This window comes from Psammomys obesus, unplaced genomic scaffold, assembly GCF_907164565.1.
Source record: "Psammomys obesus unplaced genomic scaffold, mPsaObe1.curated_primary_1811, whole genome shotgun sequence".
Classification (NCBI taxonomy): domain Eukaryota; kingdom Metazoa; phylum Chordata; class Mammalia; order Rodentia; family Muridae; genus Psammomys; species Psammomys obesus.
The window spans coordinates 44499-71877 of record NW_026590656.1 but is presented as its reverse complement, the minus strand read 5'-3'; the positions used below and the strand labels follow the sequence as shown (position 1 = coordinate 71877).

The 27379-nt window shown below is 40.2% G+C and overlaps 1 protein-coding gene and 1 pseudogene across 1 annotated transcript in view; one reads left to right on the top strand and one right to left on the bottom strand.

Moving 5' to 3' along the window:
- Tusc3 (tumor suppressor candidate 3) overlaps positions 1-27379 on the top strand; it is a 154022-nt gene that overhangs the window by 86902 nt on the left and 39741 nt on the right. Inside the window, exon 6 of the mRNA XM_055608089.1 lies at positions 16637-16726. Coding sequence (XP_055464064.1) covers positions 16637-16726 — 90 coding nt within the window. The remainder of the gene's footprint in view (positions 1-16636; positions 16727-27379) is intronic.
- Positions 6157-16403, bottom strand: LOC129677471 (SHC-transforming protein 1-like; annotated as a pseudogene).

The following is a 27379-nucleotide window of genomic DNA, read 5'->3' as shown; positions in this document are numbered from 1 at the left end:
CTTTGAGAGAAGTATCAATTTCTGTGAGTGTATCTTCAGTACCCGAGATTCTCTCTTCCATCTCTTGTATTCTATTAGTGATGCTTACCTTTGTGATTCCTTCTCTTTTCTCTAAGTTCTTCAGTTCCAGGGTTTTCTCAGTTTGTGTTTTCTTTATTGATTCTAATTCTGTTTTCATGTCTTGCAACATTTCCTTTATCTGTTTGAGTGTGGATTCCTGTGTCTCCAAGATGGTCTCTATTTTCTTGTTTGTTTCCTCTCTTGGTGCCTCTGCTTCTGCCTCCAATTGTTTGGCTATATTTGTATGTGTTTCTTTAAGAGCTTCTTCGTTCGCTTCGTTTTTCTTTGTTTCTATTTGGGAGGCCAAATCTTTAAGGGATTTTTTTGTATTCTCTTTAACTGTTTGAATCTCTATGACTATTTCTCTGAGAGATTTGTTGGTTTCCTCTTTATGTGCCTCAATTAACTGGATAATCATAGCTTTAAAATCATTTTCTTGTGTTTCCGCGGAGTTGGAGTGTTCAATAATTTTGGAGGTTGCCGGTGAAGCCATGATATCTTGATTTGCGTTGGTTGTGTTCTTTCGCAGACCTCTGGCCATTTGGTTATCCGTAGTGTTCCCTGTCTGTTCCTGGATTCTGCAGGTCAGACTGGTTTTTCTCTGGTATCTGGAGAATTCTTCAAGAAAATGGGTGAGGTCTAATGGTTTCAGTGTGTGCGTTGGTTATTCAGCTATACCTGTAGAAGGAAAGTTCGCATGCGCAGGACAAATGCGGGGTAGCGTGTGTTTGAGCGTGTGCTTGTGGGTGTGTCCTAAGGGACAGGGTGTTGGTGAATGAAGAGGCCTTCAGTGTGTGAGAGGGGTGCCCTGCAGGCACTGAAGTTTTGGATCGCTGGCGCTAAGGGATCGCAAGCACTGTTGAAGAATGCGCGCGAGTATTGATTTTACCAGTCTGCTGGTCTTTGGTGTCTATTCAGCTGGTTTTCTGCCACTGAGGGGTTGGATGGCCCATACAATCACTGGCTGGGCAGCCCTGTGTATTCTGTGCTGCCACTTGCCGACTTGGGGCCTGGGAAGGGTTGTACTGTGGATCTGAGTCTCTGTGGCTAGCACTGTATTAGGCTTATGCTCTGGCAGGGTGGGGTTTCGGTGGTGCATGCACTCCTGCAGAGCCGGGTGGTGGTGGTAGTGGGAGGGGGTGTTCCGCGGGTCAAGAGCTTGGCGAGAGGGCCCAGGGTGGCGTGTGTTCTCCTCTCAGTGGTGGCGTTCAGCAGGTCGTTACTACTCTCCGATGCGGCTGCGGGGTCTGGAGCCCTGCCTCCCTGCCTCCAACCGTCTTGGGTCCCAGACACTGAGCTTTGCGGCTATGGTATCCTGGAAGAATTGTATTGTGGATCTGAGTCTCTGTGGTTAGCGCTCAGTGGTTGGAGCTCTGTGATTGGGCCTGAGCTCCTCCTGTGAGAAGGTTTCTGGGGTTACTGTGCTCTGGCCGCTTGGGACGTGCGCTCCACTGCACTTCCTGCTGCGGTCTAGCTCGGGATCACATAGGCGGGATTGGGGAGGGCATGCTCTGCGGGTCCGGAGGGCCCTGAGTGGGAAGTGTGTCCAAGGAGGGGACTGTTGTTCAATGGGTGGTTACAGCAGCCCGCAGCTGTAAGGGTCCTGGAGCACTGTCTCTGCTGCCTTGATCTCCCGAATGTGAGCTTTGTGCTCAGCTGCCTGGTGCTGTGTGCGGGTTTCCCCGCGGGAGGCCCAGACAAGGGAAGCGCCCTATTTCCTTCCCAGAGAAGTCCGCGCCCGATCTAAATCTACTAGCACTCCACACTTCTGTGGTGGCCCCTCTCCTTTAGAAAGCCCAAAAGTCCAAATTCTAGCTTCGATTGACTCTCCACTTACCAATTCCGGAGATTCATGTCTTCTGCCTCTCCGAAAAGGTGCGCTCTGCTCGCCGCCATCCTGGAGTCTCTCCGATAAATGATTCTTACATTAATTAATTTATTCATTTACATTCAACTACATCCCTACCAGATCCCATTCTCACCCCTCCTCCTGGTCCTACCCTTCTTCCCTCTTCCCTCTTCCCTGTATCCCCTTTTCCCTACCCCTCAGGAAATGGGAGCCCCCACCACTCTCGCCACTCCAGCATACCAAATTGCATCAGGACTCATCATGTCCTCCTCCCCTGTGGCCTGGTGAGGCAGTCCCACTGGGGAAAGTGATCAAAAAGCAGGCAACAGAGTCCATGTCAGGGAGAGCCTCTGCTCTCCTTACTAGCCGTGTGAAGTTTAAGCTGTCCATCGGCTATATCTGTATAGGAGGCCTAAGTACAGTACACACATAAGTCTTTGGTTGGTACTCCAGTCTTTCTGAAAGCCCCTCTGGTCCCTGATTAGTTGGTTCTGATGGAGATCAGACCTGGGGAGAGTGGAGACAGGAGGACAGAGGACCTGCGAAGAGAAGAGGAATTGTGAACAGAGGCATTTTTGTGACAAGGTAGAGACCTACAACAGACTAGGCTTCAGGAAGTAATGGGGTGACTCTAACTGAGACTCCAAGTAGCGGAGGGTCATAGCGGCTGAAGAGGACAATAATTAGCCAGGGCTGCTAGTGGAGGGAGGGCAACACCAACTCACCTACAAAAACTTTGATCCAAAATTTACCCTGACTTCAAGATGTGAAGGGACAAGAATAAAACAGGTATTGAGAAAATGCTCAACCAATGTCTGTCCCAACCTGAGACCCCATGGGAGAGAGCCAAGCCCTGACAGTATTAATAATACTCTGCTATGCTCACAGACAGGAGACTAGCATAACTGCCCTCTGAGAGGCTCCACACAGTAGCGGATCCAAACAGATGATGAGACTCACAGCCCAAATTGGGTGCAGTGTAGGGAGTCTTGTGCAAAACTGGGGAAAAGATAGAAGGACCTGGAGTATGTAAGTTCTTACATACTTTCTGTTCATAAAAGGCACCGTTGGTCCATGGAACAGAACACAGGACATTGATTGGTTCTTGTTTAGCTCTCTTTTTCTTTTACTAGAGAGTTAATCGTGTCTTGATTTATGATGTTGATAAAGTAGGATGATTGAATGAAATAATGAATTTTACTGGTATATAATTTTAAGGAACATAGGGCGAATGTAAATATTGTAATTTCCAAAAAGCAATGTTGCTTGACACACTAGAATGGGTTAAAGTAATGTCTGTAGCTCAAATGCAAGCCTTCATGGCACCTATATTTTTTTCAAAGTTTACTGTCATTTTAACCAAGGCAATATTAGTGTGGAGAATAGTAACATTAATTTCAAACACAAAAGAAAACATCCCAAGGATCTGCAATTAAAAACATGAAAGATAAGACATCATTAAAAGTCTAATAAGCCAGTCTTATTATCCCAGTAAATCACAGTGGGGCAGAAGCTCTTTCTGCATGTTATTGCTGATGAGCTGTGCTAGTAGATGATTCTCACACCCTAATGTTTCTCCTGCCTCTAAGAAATTATATCAGTTTAATTACTTAGATTTTATGAGAAGCTTAAAGGCTGAAGATTATTATAAATTCTCAGACAGTTTTCACATTCAGGAAAGGTCTTTAAGCCTTAAATGCATTGTGATTTGTTGGAACAAGTATTAAAAGGATTGGGTGACTCTGATTTCACAGAGGCCAGAAAGATTACCTCCCCATAGGTATTTTAGTAAAACTATAACTTTTGACTTCTATAATGCTATCTCTATGGTTGTTCACCATTACAAATGGGAAACAAATGGTTGTTGATGTTAATTTTTCCAATGGAGTAGGCATTTGAGGATAGCCATAAGTGCTTTGTTCATCAGACATCTGAATCATTGGAAGATAGGTATGTCTGTTTTGTAAATAGTTAGCTTTTATATGCAATCTAATGAATATTTGTAGAGAATTATGACAGCACCCTGGGATGAGTTTCTATCTTTGGAATATAGTTTTTCATTTTGTTTTTAATTTTCTCAACTAAGGAGAAACAGTTGAGTGTTTTGATCATTATATGCTGAGGGAAATTTCTCTTATGGTCCTGTTACTTGGTATTCCATATGCTTCTTGTACATTTATAGGCTCTCATTCTTTAGGTTAGGAAAAATGTCTTTTACAATTTTGCTGAAAATACTTTGTGTCTTTGACATGGGTTTCTTCTCCTCAGTATTCGTATTATTATCATTTGATCTTTTTGTAGTTTCCCAGATTTCCTGGATGTTTTATGCCTGAATATTTTTTAAGCATTTTCTTTAATTGAAGTATCTATTTCTTCTATCTTTTCTTCAGTGTCTGGTATTCTCTCTTAAATATCTTTTACTTTGTTGGTGAGACTTGCCTCTTTTGTTTCTGTTCAGGCTTCTAAATTTTTCATTTCATTTAGGAATGTGTTGTCCTGGATGTTACTTGAATATGTTTTTATGCTTTTATGTTTTAGGTATCTGGGTTGGGATGATTGTAATCTTAGGTATTGATACCTAGTCTTTTGTTTTGGGGGTAGGTGTTCTGTTCTTTGGTTTTTTGTTGTCTTCTCTAGTTCTTTTTTTTTTTTTTTTTTTTTTTTTTAAGAAGAAATATGGGCTTTAATGAAGGCTATTTCCCTTTGGTATAAGATATCCAAACCAAAAATTGGTGAGGCCGAGATTGAAAACCAGTTGACCCTTGTCCACAAGGCCTATAGAGTGAGCTGGCAAGGTTTCTGTCACAGCAGGTCATACAGGCCTCCAAGCAGAGGGTAGGATCTAATGTAAACTTTCTTATCATGACTCCACAACACTGTTCAACCAAACTTCTGCTCATGTCTCTTGTGGAAGAAGTAAAAAAGAATATAGTTACTTTTAGGCCAAAAAATCCCAGTAATTATTATTAGTTTTTTTTTTTTTTTTTAAGGTTTGGAAAAGTTAGTGAGGTGATGTATAAATGTAATTGATATCACAATTTTGTGCTCAGAAGTAAGCAATGAAAACAAAACCAGGAAAAGAAATCTGCAGCCCTAAAATATATGCATGTTTAAAAAAGTTAGTGCAGTTCCGGATCTGCACATGGTACTAGGGATTGTCTACTGCTTCATTCTCAGAGCCTCCACAAGACCCACCTGAAGGCTGACTGTACACACTCCCATCCCAAAGGAGGGAGGCCGATGGCGTTGTAAGAAGGGCTGAACTTTGGCTGTAGGCTATAACACACATGCAGATATGAGAGGCTTAAGAAATGTATACAGACCCCTTGGGGGAAAGGGATTGAGGCTAGGAGGCAGTGAGCAAGGCAGGGGTCCAATCCTGCCACTCCACCCTCCACCACCAGGAGGGAGGCTCTGAGGCAAGCTCTCTTTTTGGTTTTTGGAGAAAAGCCTCTCTATGTAGTCCTGAGTGTCCTGGAATTCACTCTGTTGTAGACCAGGCTGTCCTCACAAATCCTTCTGCCTCTGCTTCCTGAGTGCTGTGAATAAAGGCGAGGGCTGCACATCCAAAAGGCAGAGGAGATAGCTGCCATTCCTACCCCTTTTGTCCCTAAATACAGGAAGGCGTACAGGACAGAGCTCAGGAAGCCACAGTGTCAGCAACTCATCCCAACTGAAAGGCCTGAGAGCTCTTAAAGTATCTGCAGATCTACAGTAGTCAAAGGCACAAAGTTTTAAAGGGTGCAGAGTGAGTAGGATGTGTTCAGAGTGATCTGGGGTACCCTGAAGACCAGGTGTAAACCAGAGGTATTATTCCTTTTCCCCAAAGGGCAATTGCTCCATTGAGCCTATCACTGCTGGGCATTTTCCATTATAAAAACCCACCCTTTGGGGAAAGGACATCAGATTGACCCAGGCAAGGGACCACTCTGTACATTAATACTTTGATAATGTTTTGCAGAATCTGGATGCAATCCCAGGCTCCTAACTAAAACTGTCTCTCAGGTGGACACTAAACCCTGTGTCCACATTGCTCCCAGCTTCCCACCCAAGGCCAGACCCACAGAATAGAGGTTCCACATGAGCTGGAGAACATGGTAGGAAGGAGTGGGAAGGGCAGAAGAGGGTCACACTTTCTGATCCACAGTTCACTGCCCGCAGAGATGATAGGCAGCTGATTGTTCATGTGGTAGCTGACTAGGTGACTGACACTCACAAAGTGGTGATCCTTTGTCTGCATCACACCTTCAGGGTCCACCAGAAGCAGGTGCTTGGGCTGCCCGCTCTGCAGGCCAGTCAGCACGTACTGTAGGTAATGTAGCTCCCAAGTGGCTACGCATCTGGGTACCAGGCAGAGTGGTTTGAGCAGGATCTTCCTGAAGCCTCATGTCTACCACCCCACCAAGAAGGGAGTTCCTTTCCCAGGAAGTACTGATGGTCAGGTGACTTTTCTTAGTCCTGGTCCCAAGCTGAGCCGTCAAAGCCAGCCATTCTGTCATGTGGGGCGACCAGCTTGGATGGATTTCTGAGATACTGTTTGCAGTGCAACTCAAAGTCCTGACCGATGATGCTGATGACATCCTGAGCAAGTCCTTCAGGATACTCCAGGATATGGCAGGCTTTCTGATTCACAGGGTCTTTGGCAACATAGGCAACATATTCAGCTCTGTCCACATCCCCACCAGATGCAAATGAGATAGATTGCATGTGATGGATAGTAATGATCTGTTTGCAGTCTGCTGCCATGATGCTAAGGCTGCTGGTGGACACAGTGAGAGTGATTGGCATTCCAGCAAACTTAAAGTTACTCCTCCCAAAGATAGAACTGAGTGGACTGCTACAGGGCTTTCTCTTCCTTATCGCCCTTTGGCAGCAGGCACAGCTTCACACACCAAACTAATGGCCTCCTTGGTGACCTTAGTCCAGGTATTGAAGTCAAGGGCTCGCATTGATTGCAGGACCTCCACACAACCCATGTGTCAAACCAAGTAGGAATCCTCAGGACTTTGTTGTTGGGATGCAGCCAACCTCGTGTGGGCTTATTGACAAAGCTCCAGTGACTGGTCCGCTCCTCACCCCCAAGCTGGCCCCCTTCTACTCCAGTCCTGCACCCACAACTTGTTCATGTCCTGGAGGAGGGGCAAGAGTCCCGAGTCCTGAAGAGATGTCCCTGCACTCCCTTCCCCATCTTCAGTAGCCTTTCCTGGTTCCCCCTTGGGCCCAGGCGACCAGGCAGGGTTAGCCAGCTTCAGGTTGCTCATCCTGGAAAAGAAGGAACACAGGGTAGACGACTATAATCCTCTGGCAGAGGCAGAATGGGTCCCAGGATGAGGCTGATGGGGAAGGCAGCCCCTCAGGGGGTGGGAGTGGGGAAAATAGACCCTGAAGCCCTTCCTCCAGCGATGACAGAGACTCATTTCAAAGTGGGTTGTACTTTGGCTTGTGGGGTAGAAGATCTATGGCTGGGGTGAGGAGGCAGCCGCTGCCCTGCCTGGTCCCCCGGCCAGTTTAGGCAAGGCGGCCAGACAAGGGACATCCCCAGGCCCTTAGCCTGTTCTGACCTCTGCAACCAGGTGATAACAGAGGACCTGGGGAGGCGAAGGACAAGTGGCCTCTGCTCTCCCATGTCAGACCTAGACAGTTTCAGACCACATACCTTCTATAGTTCTTAGGAGAGTGTGGTGACTGTGTGTTGCATAGTAGGGAATGCTTCTCTGGTGCTGCCAGGTGTAGCCATGTTTAATCCTTAGTAGGATGTGTTTCTAGATGTGGGGATGATCTAGAAGAGGGAGAGGCCTTAAAGGGCTATCCACCAGAGGGAGGAAAGCTGGGTGGGATCTGTGTAGAGCTCTGGGAATGGGGGCAGAGAGGAATGAGAAGCCAAGGCAGGTGGTCTGCTACAAAGCTGGGGCTAAGAATCCAGGGTTGGAATTGGTAGAGAAGAGGGTGTGTTAAGATAGTAAGACCTGGAGAGGACAGGAGCTCCACAAGGAGAGCAACAGAACCAAAATACATGGGCACAGGGGTCTTTTCTGAGACAGATACTCCAACCAAGGACCATTCATGGATATAACCTGGAACCTCTGTACAGATGTAGCCCATGGCAGCTCAGTCTCCAAGTGGGTTCCCTAGTAAGGGGAACAGGGACTGTCTCTGACATGAACTCAGTGGCTAGCTCCTTGACCGCCTCCCCCTGATGGGGTAGCAGCCTTGCCAGACCATAGAAGAGGACAGTACAGCCAGTTCTGATGAGACCTGATAAGCTAGGGTCAGATGGAATAGGGTAAGATAGGGTCAGAGGACCTCCCTTATCTGTGGACTTGGAGAGGGGCATGGGAAGAGATGAAGGAGGGAGGGTAGGATTGGGAGGGAATGAGGGAGGAGGCTACAGCTGGGATACAAAGTGAATAAACTGTAAATAATATAAAAAATAAAAATTTAATTAAAAATAAAGATAGCCTACGTAATTCCCTGGCCTGCATGGCAGGTGGTTTCTAAGGAGTGCCTGTGGGAATTGGCAGCTGAGACAAAAGGATGGGGTATTAAAGGAAGGCTGTAGGAGGAGATCCCTGTGATGTGCTGGGAATATCAAATTGCATTCTTGTATTTTAAAGATATACAATATTAAAACCCCATAGTGTTAGAACAATGAATCTTGTTCTCAGTGTTTACGTTCCTTCTTACTTATGGAGCATTGGTTCCAGGACTCAAGATACCATAATCTGTAGGTTCTCATGTCTTTGATATAAAGTATCATTGTGTAGTATATAGCTTACATTAATTACAGTCATTTGTAGATTACTATGTAAATGCTTGTCACATTTTACCACATAGAGACAATTAACATGGAAAACATGTTTATATATTTCAGAGTAATCAAAAATTTTAAAAATTGTTTCTGATCTCTGTTACTGAGTTTATATGAGAAACTCACAGATACAGAGCTGTAACTATCTTTAATAATTTTCACTCACAGTTAGTCTTTGGTTAATTAAAAGACCTAAAATTACTTGTGATCTTACTTAAATTTTATAGTTTGAAGAAAATAAAAAAATGTTTTTATAAAGTTTATTTCAGATGCCTATTAGTTATTTATGAAACAAATACAAAACTTAGAAACGACAATGCCTGTTTTGTTATTTTGTTCACTTAAAAAGTACTTGAAGTATGAAATATTTTCACTAAGCAAAATATTTTATGAAAGCTCTTTGCCCAGAGCTTTTAAATGTACAGTGGTGTGGAACTCACTTGCCCATGGAGAGTCTCAGGAGCTAAGTAGCTCTTTTTGAAAAACAGGAAATTTAGGAGGAATGCTTTTAGTCTATTACAGGATTCTAGAAGCTTTTGTTTATAAGAGAGATGCCACAATAAACTGAGTTCTGTTGCATGCTTGCCTATTGTACACAGACTAAAAGTCAGTATCCTTTCCAGCTGGGAGGTAGGAAGTGTATCCTTATAGCTTGGTGCTTATCATATGCCAGAGCTCAGTAAGTATTTGGTGAATGAGTGAAAGTCAAGTGAGCAGACACAGTGTAGGTTTAATGAAATTTTAAGACATGGTATTTTCACTAGTATTGTCTGCATTGTAGGCTATTGAGTCCACTGTTAAAACTCTCATATAGAAAATAGGTTGATAGATTCTTATCTTAAATGTTTTCATGGATAGAAACTTTTGTTGCTGAGTAATATTCCATTGTGTAGATGTACCACAATTTTTCTATCTGTTCCTCAGTTGAGGGGCATCTGGGTTGTTTCCAGCTTCCAGCTATTACAAATAAAGCTGCTACAAAGATGGTTGAGCAAATGTCCTTATTGTGTGCTTGAGCACCTTTTGGATATATGCCTAGGAGTGATATAGTTGGATCTTGAGGAAGTGCTATTCCAAATTGTTTGAGAAAGCGCCAGATTGATTTCCAAAGTAGTTGTGTAAGTTTGCATTCCCACCAGCAGTGGAGGAGGGTTCCTCTTTCTCCACAACCTCTCCAGCATGTGTTGTCACTTGAGTTTTTGATCTTAGCCATTCTGATGGGTATAAGGTGAAATCAGGGTCGTTTTGATTTGCATTTCCTTGATGACTAAGGATGTTGAGCATTTCTTTGATTTTTAGCCATTTGATATTCTTCTGTTGAGAAATCTCTGCTCAGCTCTGTACCCCATTTTAATTGGATTTTTTGATATGTTGCTGTTTATCTTCTTGAGTTCTTTATATATAGTGGATATTAGCCCTCTGTCAGGTATAGGGTGGTGAAGATCCTTTCCTAATCTATAGGATAAAAAACAAGGAAATCATGAAATTTGCATATAAATGGTGGGAACTAGAAAAGATCATCCTGAGTGAGGTATCCCAGAAGCAGAAAGACACACACGGTATATATTCATTCATAAGTGGATATTAGACATATAATATAGGATACACCTACTAAAATCTGTACACCTAAATAAGCTAATCAAGAAATAGGACTCTGTCTAAATGCTCAAACCCCATACAGAAAGGCAAAGAAAGAAGATGGACATCAGAAGAAGGAGAAAACAGGGAAAAGTACAGGAGGACCTCTGAAAGGCTCTACTCTGCAGGGTATCAAAGGAGATGCTGAGACTTATGGCCAACCTTTGGACAGAGTGCAGGGAATTTCATGAAAGAAGTAGGAAGTAATAAGACCTGGAGATGACAGAAGCTCCACAAGGAGAGCAACAGAACCAAAAATCTGGGCACAGTGGTCTTTTCTGAGACTGATACTCCAACCAAGGACCATTGGCGGAGATAAACTAGACCCCTATACAGATGTAGCCCATGGCAGTTCACTGTCCAATTTGGTTCCATAGTAATGGGAACAGGGACTGTCTCTGACATGAACTGATTGGCCTGCTCTGTGATCACCTCCCCCTGAGGTGATCAGGCCACAGAGGAAGACAATGCATCCACTCCTGATGAGACCTGATAGACTAGGATCAGAAGGAAGGAGAGGAAGACCTCCCCTATCAGTGGACTTGGGGAGGGGCTTGTGTGGAAAAGGAGGGAGAGTGAGATTGTTAGGGGGGATACAAAGTGAATAAACTAATTAATAAAAATGAAAATAAAAAATGGGAAAAATACTTTTTAAGCTTTCTGAAACAGTAAGCGATTTTTATAATTATGACACCTGGCATTTAAAAATCAGAACATATCCCTCTGTTGAATTCTCTGTGTAGCTCTGTATACCATTTTAATTGGATTGTTAGTGTTTAATTTCTTAAGTTTTTTATATTAATTCTGGATGTTAGCCCTCTGTTGAATGTAGGGTTGGTGAAGATCTTTTCCCAGTCTCTAGGCTCTCATTTTGTTAGGTTGATTAAAATAAAATCAGTAAATATTACGTCAGTCCTCATGAATATAGATTTTATTGTGAGCTCTAGGTGTGCAAAAATGTGGGAGAGAATATGAATGAGAGTGAATAGAAGTGTTAGAACTATTGTGTAATTCAGTAAGGTTGATATAATCAATATACATAAGTTAACAGTATGAAAATATTTAAATACATTGACAGAAAAAAATGAAGTTTTATATAAATCATTCATTGTCATACCACCAGAAACACTCCTATATCAGTCCAGTAAAAGGTGAATCAACTATACTGATAGCTACCACATGACATTTAAAGAAATTGTTTAAAAAAGAGAGACTAAAGCCAAGGGATAATGTGGTCACAGATTGGATGACTCCACACCATAAGAGTATGCATTTTTTTTGTATGAGAAAATTAGGAAAATTTTTGTGACAGTTGACAAAGGGTTTGTTAATATATCTGAAATGTAAAGGGTAAAGAATAGAATAAGCATAACTGTATGAAAGAAGAGCTAGAGTGCTTGAAAATTTCTGCTTACAAAGAACAGCATTTACTGTAGATCCTTAGTAAAAGTTGGGTATGTTCATTTTACAGCTAGATAATATGAAACCCAATTGTCCTGTACAACACAGCCAACTTAATTATGAATCTAATTGGGAGCATAACATTTTTCAAAAGGAGGTGTAGGGTATTCATTGTTGGATAAGAATATCCTAGAGCAGAAGGTGAAGTGAACTAGAAGAAATAGGTGAGCTATATTAATGTTAAGAAATTGTTTGCTAAAGGGTACTTTTAAGACAATGAAAGGAAGTTCACCTTTGCTAAGTCTTTCCTTGCTTTCTGTATATTAAACAAAATCCTGGATCTACAGGTATAAAGAACTCCACCAGACATTAACAGTAAGGCACATAACCAAATATTAAAAGAAGACAAAACACTGGGCACTGTCACCTAATGTCCAGATTTCATTAAACATGAAAATGCTTCGACTTTTGTGATCTGTGATGCATTGTAAAATTAAATTGTTACAGGACACTATCAGGCCTCAACAGGATACACAGAGATACAAATCTAATGGCAAGTGTTGAAGAGGGTGTTTAGCATTGCAGTTTCTCCAGCGTATGCGTTTTGTTCTCCGCTGTGAGTACAGCTTCCTTACACCTATCTGTGAAGGAGACCCTATGCTGATGTTCACTGCACTGTTTTCATGAAAGTGTTCTCCCTTTGCAAATGTCTTGGCAGCTGTCATGGAGTGACACAGAAGGCTCTTTGTCTGTTGATAGTAATTTCTGTATTTTTCTAATTTGCAGGAGGGTGTTCACTCACTTTATGATGGTTCATAGATGTGGCCTCGTGAATTCTATACTTTCTGAATATATTATTTAATAAAAGTTCTAGCTATATGAATGGCAAAAATTGAGATGTACATATTAAGGAGTATACAAAAATGGTGACTTTTCAGCATTTAGACTAAAGAAACACTTCACACTTAAAGGGTGGCTGGCATAAGCTTGGCATATCTTGCATTTTAGAAGATTGTGTAATTCAGGATTTTCTTGTATCTTGTGAAAATTGCAACAACTTTGTGAGTACTAGATAGCTGTATGTCTTTCTCTACTTCAGATGACCCAACAGATAACCCTTTAGTTAAGGCTCCTGTATGTATATTGTTACAACTTTTGGATTCCAGAACTAAATAATTAACTAAAGGAAATTTGCAAATTTTATGTAATCTTCCATAGATTATGTAGTTGCTTAATTTTGATCTCTACGTTTTTAAAAGGTCTTGAATACTACCAGAACATGTTTGCATTTGTATCTGTTGCTATGTTAATGTGTCACACGACCTAATTACGGTAGTGGTATCATTGTAATTTAGAAGTAATTCTGAATATAAACATTTTTTAGATATTGAGTAGCTTCTATAACATGGAAATCTTAGGAAAATTTCTGTATTTGTTTCACTGAGAGAAATTCCTATGGCACAAGAATGATTGATGACACTTAAATGCACAGGTGACATTGATTAGTTTTGCTATGATTACAAATGAAGATTTGTTTCTTTCTGAAGTAATTCCCAGATTACCTTGCAGCACCATGTTTGTTAGGTGAATCTCCTGTTTTTTTGACTGCTGTAGTCACTGAACAGTTTCTACTCTTATCTGAAGCTAACTAATACCTCTCGTTCATGTGCTAGATTGTTTTCCTTTTCTCTTGACAACAGTAGTACTCCAGCTGTTCTCTGTTCTTTGAATGTCATTGTAAAATACTCCCTTTTGTAAATAATTCTGTTTAGCAGTGTAGCTGTCCACAGTATAATATGTTCCATTCTAAAATTCTGTGATGAAATGTTGATTCATCCATTATGTTTAGGTCTTGTGTATATAGCTAGGCTAGATGATTTCATGGGCACAGTACCCTATCACATTCAGAAGAGAGCTTTTCACTATGCTCCTTATGCTGCTGTAGCTCTTTTATTAGTCATGACTCCTCTATGGTGATGTTCCCTGGGCCTTGGAGGAAGTGATGTACATGTCCCAGGTAAATACCTTCCTCCCTCAAGTTGAGGCTTGTCAATTTGTTCTATATTTGATCTGCACATGGCTATGATGTTTGTGGGCCACTATAACTTTATTTTCCAAACTGTTGTGTTTGCCTGCTGTTCCTGTAACACTTTCCAACTATATCAGACCTTTTGATTCCAATTTATGTAATGACTAGTAAGTATTTCTGACTCAACTTTCCTGTTCTTCTTAGGCTTTGTTTTGTACCTAGTGTTTCTGGGTAATTTAATGTCTTCTCATGCTATGGTAATGATATGCTGATACATGGTAGTTTTTTGTTGTACTATCATTATATAACATATGTAGTACTTTTATTTATTCTGTATACAATGATCTGCCTGCATGTGTGCCTGAATGCCAGAAGAGGGCACCAGATCTCATTATAGATGGTTGGGAGCCACCATGTGGTTTGCTGGAAATTTAACTCAGGACCTCTAGAAGAGCAGCCAGTGATCTTAACCTTAAGAGTCATCTCTCCAGCCCCTAGAAATGATTTTTTAAGACACTTGTTCTTATGGGTATGTTTGAGTGCCTGCTTATGTATATATGTACCATGTATGTGCCTGGTCCTGCCCATGGAGGCCTGAAGAGAGCATCAAATCCCCATTGATGTACAGTGAGAGGTGTTTTCTGAGCTACTAGGTGCATGCTAGGAACTGAACCCAGGTACTCTGCAAGAGCAGCAATTAATCTTAGCCACAAAGCCATTGCTTTAGCTCCAGGTGTGCGGATTTTAAAGGCATTTTATGGTTACCTCTTTAAACTGAATTCTAAGTGTTTCTACCTTCTCTTATACTCTTGGATGCATCAGTCTTATTCTGAATATCTGAGTAGGTAGTCAGATTACCCTATTGCCCAAGTCAGAAACCCGTAACCTAGCCTTGTAGGCCGTTCATGGTCTTCCTAGACACATGGAGATGGAGATGAGTTGGAAGCCAGATTGGATCGTGTAGTTATTTACATGACAAACAGAGCATACATTCGCTGTGAGACCCTGCCTCAAACATAAAGAAGAAACCAGATACCTGCATTCTTAATTTTAGTTTTGAGTCTGTTTTCTGTCAGATCACTCAATCACTAAGTCCTCTCTCAGTTCTTATTAATACCATGGAGTAGGCTTACCTTTCTAATTTCTCCAACAAATTTCTCCAAACTGTTCTCCATGCTGTAAGTAATGTATCCTTCTGAAGTCAACACTTGCTCTGTATATCCATCAGCCATAGAGGGAATAGTATTAACAAAGTAATCAGTGCAAGAACGCAAAGAGTAGGTGGATACATTAGGGCAGTTTCAGTTGCAGCATTTGTCCATGTGAAGGCCACGCCCGAACTAAAGAAATCTAATGTTACTGGCTGTATTAAAGCAATAGAGACCACCTATTTTACTATACATGTGTTTTTTCACTACATATATGTCTCTCTGGGAATTTCAAATACATTGTGCCTGAAACAGTATGTCTTTTAGCACAAAATTTCAATTCACCAGACTCTATATTCCCTGAAACAAATATGTGAATTATATATATAGACTATTTTTCCCATAATTTCATAGTAAACTATATTTTTAGGTGATTAAATATGCTCTCAACTTTTAGTAGGCCTGGTATTTTAATGCATCTTTTTAAGTTTATGTACAAATATTTTATAAATATCTGATGTCAGAAAATGTTTTAGTCAAGATTGCCCATGTTAGTTCTGGTTTCTAAGAAGAGTGAATTAATTTCAATTTCAGCAGGGTGAATAGAAGATTCAGATTAACCTCGCTCAATTAGTTTACCATGTTCTGTTGAAACACTTTGGTTAACAGGCAGTTATTAAACATAAGCATCTTAGTCCACTAAGTTTATGTTCTCCAAAGTTGTACAGTATCCTCTTCTTCTTTGTGTCCTCTTAAAAAACAAAAAACAACAACAACAAAAAAAAAAACAAACCCACAAATGAACAGTAACAAAAAAACAACAAATCAGACAAAACTGCACAAATTTGGTTGTTGTTTATTTTGATTTTTAGCCCTCATTGAAACAGATAGTCACCAGAGCCAGGCAGATGAAATGATGAGTAATTGGGCAAATTCTGGGGCCTAAAGTGTACTGAGAGATAGTATGACCTAAGGCATGCGCTTTATTCTGGAGTTGTGTTTGAGTTTATGGCTTTAAAAATAATGTTTCCGTAGAACTCATATGCCCATGGGTTATCATGACTGATCTGTGACTTCTCATTTATTAGCTCCCTTCTGTTATCCTTTGTTATCATCAAGATTTCTTTTCCAAATACATTTTTCCCACATAGATCCAATAGGTACAAAAATAATCCTTAGGAGTTATTTTTTAGTATATCTTTTTGTAGCTTCCTCTCTTTCTACAGATCTTCTGAATTTGTAGTGAGGCAATCTGTTGAATGCAGCTAAGTAAACGTGAACATAGATAGGTTAACCTAGGAGTGAAAGCTATGGATAGTGCTACCTTGCGTGAAAATGAAGGGTACAAGATTTAGGGAAGAGCATGTCCTTCATCACCACCTCCAGTCTCAGCTGTTCTTTTGACTGACTCCGGTTGCCAAGTGCTGTCAGATTGTCATTTTGCCAGTACTTAACATAATGTTGTGTCATTTAGCCATCACTGTATCTCTTGGCAAGAATTAACTCAGTTTCACAGCTCTGGAGTTAAAGATACAGAGAGAATAAGTAACTTGCCCAGGCTCCTATAGTAACTAACATTTTATACTACGGGAGAGCTGATACATGATTTTTAAAGGGTAGTATAATGGTGAGGGTTATTTTTTAAATGGATTATTCGGGCATTCCCTGGCTTATGTATTGAAATATTGTACCCTGGTTTTCAGTGTATAGTCTTTGCTATGACGTCTGGCCAGATGTGGAATCATATCCGTGGACCTCCATATGCTCATAAGAACCCACACAATGGACAAGTGGTAAGTTTATTTTCTCTCCATCAATACTATAAACATTATCCCTCTAAATGAAGTTATGATTATACTCTTAAGAATAGATTTTTCTTCATGAACAACACATCTTTTCATTTATTAGTTCTGTACCATATATGTACATATACATAAACACATAGGCAGTATTAACATGGTCCTTGCCCTAAAGTGTCTTAAACTTCGTAGACTATTTAGACATCCAAAGTTTCTATGGAGATCCAAGCATATCTCTTAGATTTATGCCCCAGCCAAAAAAAAAAAAAAAAAAAAAAAAAAAAAAAAAAAAAAAAAAAAAAAACAAAAAAAAAAAAAAAAAAAAAAAAAAAAAAAAAAAAAAAAAAAAAAAAGTAATGTCTCAGACTAAATTTGAAAGGGAAGAATAGGAGGATATACCATCCAATGTCCAGCAGAATGGCATTAAATCTGTCCTTCATATCATCGGGCTAGGGTCGGTGAGCTTAGACAGCCTCAGATATGGCCCTGTTTGTAGTTGATGCGAATTTTTTTCTCTTGAGCCACCCACTTTGGCTGCTGTCTCATTTCTGGCATTGCTGCCACCCTGAGTTGTCCATCTGGCTTAGTCTGCCACTCTGGCATTGCCAGGTATTGACTTAGAGACTTCTGGAATATAATGTTATCACACATTGCTTGGCCTCATTAGCTTATCTAGAAATCTTGGTGCAAATCTTCCTAGTCCCATAAATTTTTTACTTGTGCACACAAGCAAAACTAACATACAACAATAACAGCAACTTCAGTTTTTATATGGTCAGGTATCTGACTCGGGCTCTGGTTGTTGCATGCTCTGTGCTTGTGCAGTGTGACCTGGAAAATACTTGACTGGATGGCCCTGATGAAGGCAGGGCAGCCCTGCTGCTCCTTCTTTGTGAAAGAAAGGCTTTTAAATGGATTTTCAGTTTTATACCCTGCCTTTCTCAGTGGGTGGAGTTTTGCCCTCAAAGTGCTACTCTTATTGCCTTAGTGTAAACAATACAGTTTGTTCTTATTAATATTACTTTTTAAAGATTACAGGTGGTTTTTTTTCCTGTACTTTTTTGCCCATGATATCAAATACACTTCTTTCAAGCAAATTCTTTGTATTTTATATTTTCCTGCTCCACTTTTGCTCCCACGTGTTTGTTTTGGTTTGTTTTTAAATAACCATTCCAAAGCCTAAACATTGTAAGACCATTTTAGTATCACTATAAAATTTATCCTCACTTAAATTTTATAGGTAGACTGTTTGACAGAAAGTAACTTATTGGTCTGTCATCCGGGTCTTGATGGAGGCTTTGCTCTCATCTGGAACCTCAGTAACAGTGTACTCTTGGTGTTTCTGTCAGCGTTCTGGTCTTGTGAAATTTACTAGTGTCTTCCATGTAGTTGAGGAGGTAATACATTATGGATTTCTTCACCTTAATATCTTCATCTTTCCACGTTGTACTGATAAGTATTCCAGAAGCCTGAGAGTCACGTGGCTAGTACAGCTAGTACTACCTGTTCTTGAGACTTCATATGTTACTCTTGTGCTGCCAAAACCAAGTTGCCTAAGAAGCACCCTACTTCTCTTTTTAAAAAAGTCCTTCTGTTGGCCAGTGACATGTGAAACAAATTCAGTCTTGGTGAGGTGTTCAGTATGTAACTATTAGAACTATGACTAGGTACTAACATCCATTCACCAAAATCAGTAATATTGATTCCAATAAGAGTTTCGCCAGCTGGGATGTAAACTGTGGTATGTCTCTTAAAGGTTGAGATTAGGTAACAGTACTGATAAGACTCGTCCTCCTTGTCCTGTGTTTTTAAACCGTAGGGTTAACACACACATGTGTAGGACTTGCAGATAGAATTTACAGTAATAATAGCTCCTGTCTCAGTACCCCATGTTAATATCTGCATGCTCTCCACCAGCAGAATGTACAAGGAAATTGGAGTATGCGAGAGTGGTATATATACAACACAGCTGCTTTTACATGCATCAATGAAGTCACATCTCTAATAGAAAGTGCAGTCATACACATAGATGTATCAGCTGTCATATTTCATGTATTGATATTCAAAACTAATCTGTGTAGTAGTCCTCAAACAGCAGCTGTTCCCATGCAATGTGGATGACCTACCAGAAGTCATTGGGCAGCTTCTGCCTGCCTATTTTAATCTACACAACACACCTAGTGTTACACTGGGAGAATGCATCTCAGTAAAGATTTATAAGATAGGAATTTTTCCTTTGCATACCATACTATAAGTTTCCTTAAAAAATATAAGCTTTAAGTGAATGTTTAAACCAACTGACGGGCAGAGTGAATGGAATTTTGTGTAAGAAGTGGGAAATAGTAAGAGCTGGAGAGGACAGGAACTCCACAAGGAGAGCAACAGAACAAGAAAATTTGAACACAGGGAACTTCCCAGAGACTCATACTCCAACCAAGGACTATCCATGGAGATAACCTAGAACCCTGACAATGCAGCCACTTCTGATGAGAACTGATAGTCTAAGATCAGAAAGAAGGAGAGAAGGACCTCCCCTATCAGTGGACATAGGGAGTGGCATGCATGAAGAAAGGAGGGGGGAGTGGGATAGGGAGGAGAGGAGGGAGGGGCTTATGGGGGGATACAAAATGAATAAAGTGTAATTAATAAAAGTTAAATAAAAAAAAAGAAAAAAAATTTGTGGATTACTATACCTGGTAGCTCTTCCACATTAAACTTTTTATATATGAGTTTAATAGTAAATCTTAAGTTTAGAGTGAATATGAAATTTAAAACTTCCAAAAGAATCTGTAGAAATTGATATAGGTGCCAGAGTTATATACTGAATGCTGTCTCTCAGATTTTCCATACCTGGTAACATTGGAACCCAAAACATTAGGTGACCATTACCTGGATGTAACTTCTCATTTGAGAAACTGTGAGTACATGTCAAGGGCTGTGTTCTACACCACACTACACTTCCCTCCCTGCAGAATGCATTTCATGAAAAGATGCCAGGACTGTAGAACTTGTCATGCAGCCCAGCATAGGTTTACAGTGGTCTATTTGGGTTGCTATAATTGCAGTGGCAGCTCTTATAACAGATAAGGCCAGGCTTCTGCTAAATGTCCCATAATGCAAACTGTAGCAACATACAGGAATATTACCCATTCCACACTGTGATTGTTAAATGAGGAAAGCTCCCCTGTAGGTCAGAGAAGTCTGATGGTTGACTTTAAAAATCCACATAAAACAGCAGTGCCATGGAACAGTGAGGGAAGGTTGGGTCAGATGACTTCAGACCCTCACCAGGGACAGGTCTGCAAAAGGTTCAAGTCTGGGGGCAGTGATGGAGTGAGTAGATCCAGACAATTTAGACCTACCCCGCACCCCAGGAAAGAAGTTTGTGGTAAGGGGAAGCAAGTACAAGAGACAGCAGCTGTGCATATGTTTTTAACAGTTCATGAGTGACACTTAATGAAAATAGTTCATATTGGAAGTGCAAGACACGTGAAGAATTGTTAGAGTCTGAACCTACAAAGGGAGGAGAGCCAAAACGTTCTGTTACCAGGATGGTTAGTCAGGTGAGCCCCTGGTGTGTGGTGCCTCTGAGTGTCATCCCTCTTTAGCCATTGTGGGAAAGGTGCTAGTTCTAATGCAGTAATAGGAGGTTTTATACACACTTGCTCCTGTCGTTCTTGTGTTTTGAGTACGTGTCGCATGTCTAAAGCATTGCTTTCTTGGCAAACAAAGTCCAAAAGCAGAGGAACAGGTTCTGGGAGCTAGTCAAGCTGGAGTACAGTGAGGTTCTAAGGGCAAGGATGTACGCAGCAGTGCCTTCATCCCAGTGCTTGATTCAGCTTCCAGTAAAATGCCAGCCTCCTTCTTTAGATTCCAAACAATGGGGGGCGATATATGAAAGAAAGAACACATCTTCATGTTGGTAATAAGTTATTGTGCTCTGAAAAAACATAGCAAATAATACTTAAAATTTCTCACCTATCATATTTTAAGGAAACTGTTAGACATTTTAATGTTTTTATATAGGTGGAAGGTTTCTTTCCTTATGGACATTTTGGCATTGACACTTTCTCATAAGGATTTGTATTGTTACAGTGTTTTCAGTATTGCTATCTATTTCAGTCCAGTCCTCTCAGCTCTCCCTTCCCACTTACTTTGCACTCATCAGTGCAAACTTGTGGAAAAACTGCTAACAACTGCGTGTGGTTTGGGGCCTTCCATCTAGTATATTATGTATGTTGTCATGCTGTAGGAGAAACTTGAAGTAATACAATTGAGACAACTGAGGCTATCAAGGGTTTACTAATAAATTTGATTAGGAAATGTTAAGTTACACAAAGTAGAGTTTAGCTAAAGGAATGCTTCTGCGGCTAGCACTGGAGATAATTAATACACTCACCAGGCTTGTTGGAAGAGTTTGTACAATAGTGGGAGTGTAGGGATGGCAGGAAACCACTTCTGCAAATGTGTGCCAGGATTGACCTGGAGTTGAGCTCCAGTCCCATAACAAAAGGAGACAGGCCTAACCTATAACCAGCCATTAGACTCACCCCATATCAAGGACCATGGCCAGCTTAAGCAGGGCACAGCCTGTAACAGTCATCACTAAGTGTTAAGTCAGGTCTGCCATTAGTTTTTTATCAGGAGAAGCATAATTCTGCCAGGTGGGTAAGCTGACCCTGGGTAAGAGCTATTAAAAAAGAACAACACTGGTGTACTTAAGAAGTAATTCTGACAATACCATCTTCCCATATGGCTTCACTTGCACTCTCTATCACTGTTTCATTTGTTCAAGTGTGACCTGGGGCCTGGGCCTGAAAGAGATTTACTGATAGCTTGTGTGGAATGTGAGAGCCCACACATGCTGGCTGGTAAAATTGTCTCTTTTTAGACAAAAGGCTGATTCCCTTTTGTGTATTAGTGAGAACCAGTCAAGTGCTATTATTAGATTTTGTTTTCTTTATTTTTTTTATCTCTAAATGCATGGAGGGATTTTTCAATGCAAACACGTGCATATTAATACTATTGCAATATGCATGTAAAGAAAATATATGTAACTGATTAGTGAGGTTTCATCTGTAAGCTTCTTAGTATGTCTTTAATCATGTAAATTTCTTAACCTAGGCCCTTGGGGGCTCACAGAGACTGAACCACCAACCAAAGAGTGTACATGGGTTGGACCTAGGCCCCCTGAATCTATGTCGCAGATGTGCAGCTTGTTCTTCATGTGGGAACCCTAACAACTAGAACAGGCTCTGTCTCTCCCTCTGTTGTTTGACAGCTTTGGATTCCTTTCTCCCAGCTGGGCTGCCTTATCTGGTCTCCATAGGAAAATATGCACTTAGTCCTGCTGTCCAGCTGTAGCTTGATGTGCCAGGGTGGGTCCTCCCCAAGGGAGTGCCTCCCTTTCTCTGAGGAAAAAGGAAGGGGAAATGCGGAAAGGGGATGTGACTGGGAGGAGAGAAGGGAAGGGTCTGTGATCAAGCTGTAAAGGAATTAAATAAATTAATGGAAAAATCATGTAAGTTTCTACTGGGCTAAACAAGACAGACAAAACAGGCCAAATAATTAAACACCATTTTGGAATATATTTTGTGTTCTTAATTTCATTTTCAGTGCTTTATTCATAAATACTATTATACAGTATTTTTGTTCATATGTTTGATAACACATAATTAAAAAGAAGCTGAAAATATTAACAAAGTTTTATTGCAGTGTAAATGGATGTAAGGACTGTAAGAGAATTAATAGTGCGGAAGGAGAGGGCTGTACTGATACTAGTTTGTCACTATTAAAATGCTATGTAATTGTACAAGTCAAGCACTAATGATCTACTTAACAGCATGAAAGTCATCACAAAAGCAATCATTACTGTGTAGCTAAAGGAAACCCATACAACTCGTGGTTGCATGGGGGAAAAAAAGATTTCTGTTGAAAAAAATCAACTTGAAAAATGTATAAACTGAAATAAAGTTTATACTTAGGTTTTTACTCATGTGAACAGATGCACCATTCCCTTTAAGATTTAGATGTCATATGAAAGAAGGGAAGTTAGTATGTTATGGAAAGGATAGGAGCTCTACAAGGACCAAATATATCTGGGCACAGGGTCTTTTCCGAGACTGACACTCAACCAAGGACCATCTATGGATATAACCTAGAACTTCTGCTCGGATGTGGCCTGTGGTAGCTCAGTAACCAAGTAGTTTTCCAAAGTAAGGGGAACACGGACTATTTCTAACAGGATCTCAAGGGCAGGCTGTTTGACAACCCCCCCCCCCCCCAGGGGAGGAGCAGTCTGTTAGGCCACAGAGGAGGACTTTGCAGCCAGCCCTGAAGATACCTGATAAAACAGGGTCAGATGAAAGGGGAGGAGGTCCTCCCCTATCAGGGGACTTGGAAAGGGGCAGGGAGGAGACCAGGGAAGGAGTGTGGGGTTGGGGAGGGAATGAGGGAGCGGGATACAGCTGGGACACAGAGTTAACAAAATGTAACTAAAAAGAAAAATAAAAAAAAATAAAAAAAAAAAAAAGCAACCGCTGCTTGAAGACTAGGGCTATTTCCCTAAAAAAAAAAAAAAAACAGATTTAGATGTCAGCTGTTGCCTAGGATTGCTGGTTGTTAGTTGTACATAATCCAGGGCTTGTCACTGATTTTACAAATGGATTCTTAATACTCTAAATGGTCTGCCTACATGTTTTTTATATTAATTTTTATATTAATCACAGGTTATTTAGTTTGTATCCCAGCCGTAGACCGCTCCCTCATTCCCTCCCAACCCCACTCTCCCTCCCTCATCTCCTCCCTGCGCCTTTCCAAGTCCACTGCTAGGGGAGGTCCTCCTCCCCTTCCATCTGACCCTAGCTTATCAGGTATCTTCAGGACTGGCTGCCATGTCCTCCTCTGTAGCCTAGCAGGGCTGTTCCTCCCGTGAGGGGGTGGGGTGGGGTAGAGGAACCAGTCATTGAGTTCATGTCAGAAATAGTTCCTGTTCCCCTTATTAGGGAAACCCACTTGGATACTGAGCTACCATGGGCTACATCTGAGCAGAGGTTCTAAGTTATATCCATACATGGTCCTTGGTTGGAGAAACAGTCTCATAGAGGACCCTTGTGCCCTGATATATTTTGTCCTTGTGGAGCTCGTGTCCTCTTTAGGTCATATTAACTTCCCCTTTTATCATATGATTCCCTGCACTCTGCACAAGGTTTGGTTTTAAGCCTCTGCATCTGCTTTGATACACTGATAGGTAGAGGCTTTCATGTTTACACATATAAAAGCATTGGTTGTAAAGTGATATTGCTGCTGAGTGAGTCTGCAGCCAACATTAATGACACACTATACTCATATATTTTTCTACATGGATCACTTTCTTGCCTCAGATTTTACTCATGGTAAATCATTGAGGATCTTAGTAGAATAATCTCATCTCCAGTTATAAGTTTGAAATTGTATAGACTAAAATTATTGTTGTATTATTTTAATTAGAAATATTTACAAATGCTGTTCAGTACCATCTACAACTAGAATGTTGACCTTATCTTTACATTAAAAAAATACTAAGAATGCCTGAAAATAAAATGTAATTAATATACAAAAGATGGACAGAAAATAAATATTAGGGTTTCTGCCCTCTGATGAATTAATCCTTTTACTTTTCAGTGCAGTGGATTTTTCTTGACATTACATGTATTAATTGTCAGGTGCAGTGCTTGGTACAAGGTACAGCTTCATTGTGGAACCTTCCAACTAGGAAAGAATTGTGTAGTGCAGGGTGAGTCCGTGAAAAGTCTCTTCTTTAGGACTTGGCTTCTTACTCTGTTGTTGGCAGTGGAATTGTTTGAAATTTTGCTCCAGGACCATTGGGTAAAGAGGAAAGGGTGTGTGTTTATGTATTAGAGTGACACTGTGTCTGTCTGATCTTTTACAGGCATTTCCTGTACCCCCTTTTACTTTTGAGAGAATTGCCTGCCTAGCTGGCCTTGGCAAAATTGCCTGACTCCATGATGTGCTCTGTCTTTCCACTTATTATTTACTTTTGTTGTCACCCTAAACTGTTTGCCTTATTAGCCCAAACTCTAGCTGTGTCTTGTCAAATTTGGGAGCAATGCCAAGTGCTTCCTTTCAAAGATTTTTCTGTACCACACTCACAAGGAGGGACCATGTGATTAATACCCTTACCTCCTGAGAAGGTACTCCACATGATAGACATTTAGTGATTCATAGTAAGTCCAGGCCTTCAAGTTCCAGGAAAATAAGGGTTTACTAATTAAAAAATTTTGACAGATGGCAAGATGGATAATGCCACTTACACTCAGGCCTTTACACTTGAATATTGTTCCCAGGAACACACATACTACAAGAAAAAAGCCAATACCTGCTAGTTGTCCAAAACCCTTAAAAATAAATACATATATGTTATAATGTAAAACTTTAATACAACTAAATATTCTCTGATAAACCAGAATAAATTTGATTTTATGTGAAAATCAAACTCAAAAAGAAAGTTCTCATGGAGTAAATGTTGAAATACTCATTAACTTCTTCACACTGTTTAAATTTTTTCAATTGTAGAAAATTATTTCATGCTTTGGAAAAATTAATGTGCTAAATATAATCCATTTGTCTTTAAAAAGACAATTGAGATTAATTAATTCAACCTTCACTCAAGAAGGTTGAATAATTATAGCAAATACAACTCAATAATAAACATAAATATTGAAATTGAGAAAAGCATTTTAAATACATATCTCTAAATTTAAAAAAATAAGACCTTATAAACATGAAATTATTCTGTCAGTACTTAGCAATACAATACCATGTTCATTTTAGAATAGTAATGGTAGTCTGAACTGAATAACCTCTCAGAACTTATCCCTTCAGTACTCACATTTTTTGTTACTTTCATATACATTCTAAGAGCATTTGAGGTTGATTTTTGTCTTAAAATACTTTGTTTTTATGTGCCCAAGGACTTCTGTAAACCTTAGCCCATGTCATATTTTACACATGTTGTCAAAACAAACATTTGGTAACTTCCATCTATTAAAATAACTGTAAAGCCATTTTGATTTGCTTACATCATAGGCCAAGTTAGGCTTTATTTTATAAATGGTTCCAATATCAAAATAATGCTCTGATGGTGATAAAATACCTACACTTTGGAAAAATTTTACATTTCTTTTCATAAATCATACTGAACAAATTCATGTATAAATGGATTTCACTCAGCCTCTGTCATTCCACCACTCATCCCTTACTCCTTTAAATATCAATAATTTATATTCAAAGAACTAAATAATACAGAGTGTGATGGAGCCAGAACTGTAGTCCAGTATACTGTATTAGTTAAATTTTTATTCACAGAAAACAAATAACATTTTCTTATTTTATGGACTACGGATTTGCAATGGCATTCTTCCTTTCCCTGTTCCCCAAAGCTGTCTTTTTCTAACACAGGTCATATATAATTTTAGGGTGGAAAGTCAGTTTTCTACTTGAGCAAATATAGTCATACATTTTCAGGGTCATTTTCTTGCTTTTGTTGTAATTCTTTTGTTTACCAGGTATCTTTTTTTCATAAACATGTCTATTAATGAAGTGAAACTATCACAGTGTGAGAATGTTCTTCAGTGCAGATTTATTGAATGGAAAAAAAAAAAATGTGTCAGAAGGTGCTTCCAAAATAACTAGGCTGGATAGATTTCATGTATTTTATTCTTTTTTTTCTTATGTTCACAGTATAGTGGTTTACCACCTGTGCATTCATATATTATCCTAAGCTTTGTTTTCGCTGTTTGTTTAATTTTTTAAAATTCTTTTTGGAATAATCTGGGAAAGTAATAGCATTATATATATTACATTTTACTCATTTTAAATACATATCTCTAAATTTAAAAAATTTAAATTTAATTTTTTTTAAAAAATTTAAAAAACACAGTAGAACATTGGCTGCATAAAATATAAGGATTATCATTTTCAAAACTGTTTGTAGCTTTTTTAAATTTTTTTATTAATTACACTTTATTCATTTAGTATCCCCCCATAAGCCCCTCCCTCCTCCCCTCCCGATCCCAACCTCCCTCCCCTTTCTTCATGCATGCCACTCCCCAAGTCCACTGATAGGGGAGGTTCTCCTCTTCTTTCTGATCTTAGTCTATCAGTTCTCATCAAAAGTGGCTGCATTGTCCTCTACTGTGGCCTGATAAGGCTGCTCCCCCCTCAGGGGGAAGTGATCAACGAGCAGGCCAATCAGATTATGTCAGAGGCAGTCCCTCTTCCCATTACTATGTAACTCACTTGGACACTGAACTGCCATGGGCTACACCTGTGCAGGGGTTCCAGGTCATCTCCATGAATAGTCCTTGGTTGGAGTATGAGTCTCTGGGAAGTTCCCTGTGTTCAAATTATCTTGTTCTGTTGCTCTGCTTGTGGAGTTCCCGTCCCCTCCAGCTCTTACTATTTCCCACTTCTTACATAGAATTCCATTCACTCTGCCCATCAGTTGGCCATCAGGCTCAGCATCTGCTTTGACAGTCTATACTGCAGAAGCTTTCAGAGACCCTCTGTGGCAGGTTTCAAGGTTGTTTCCTGTTTTCTTCTGGCTTTCAGAGGCCCTCTGTAGCAGGTTCCGAGGTTGTTTCCTAT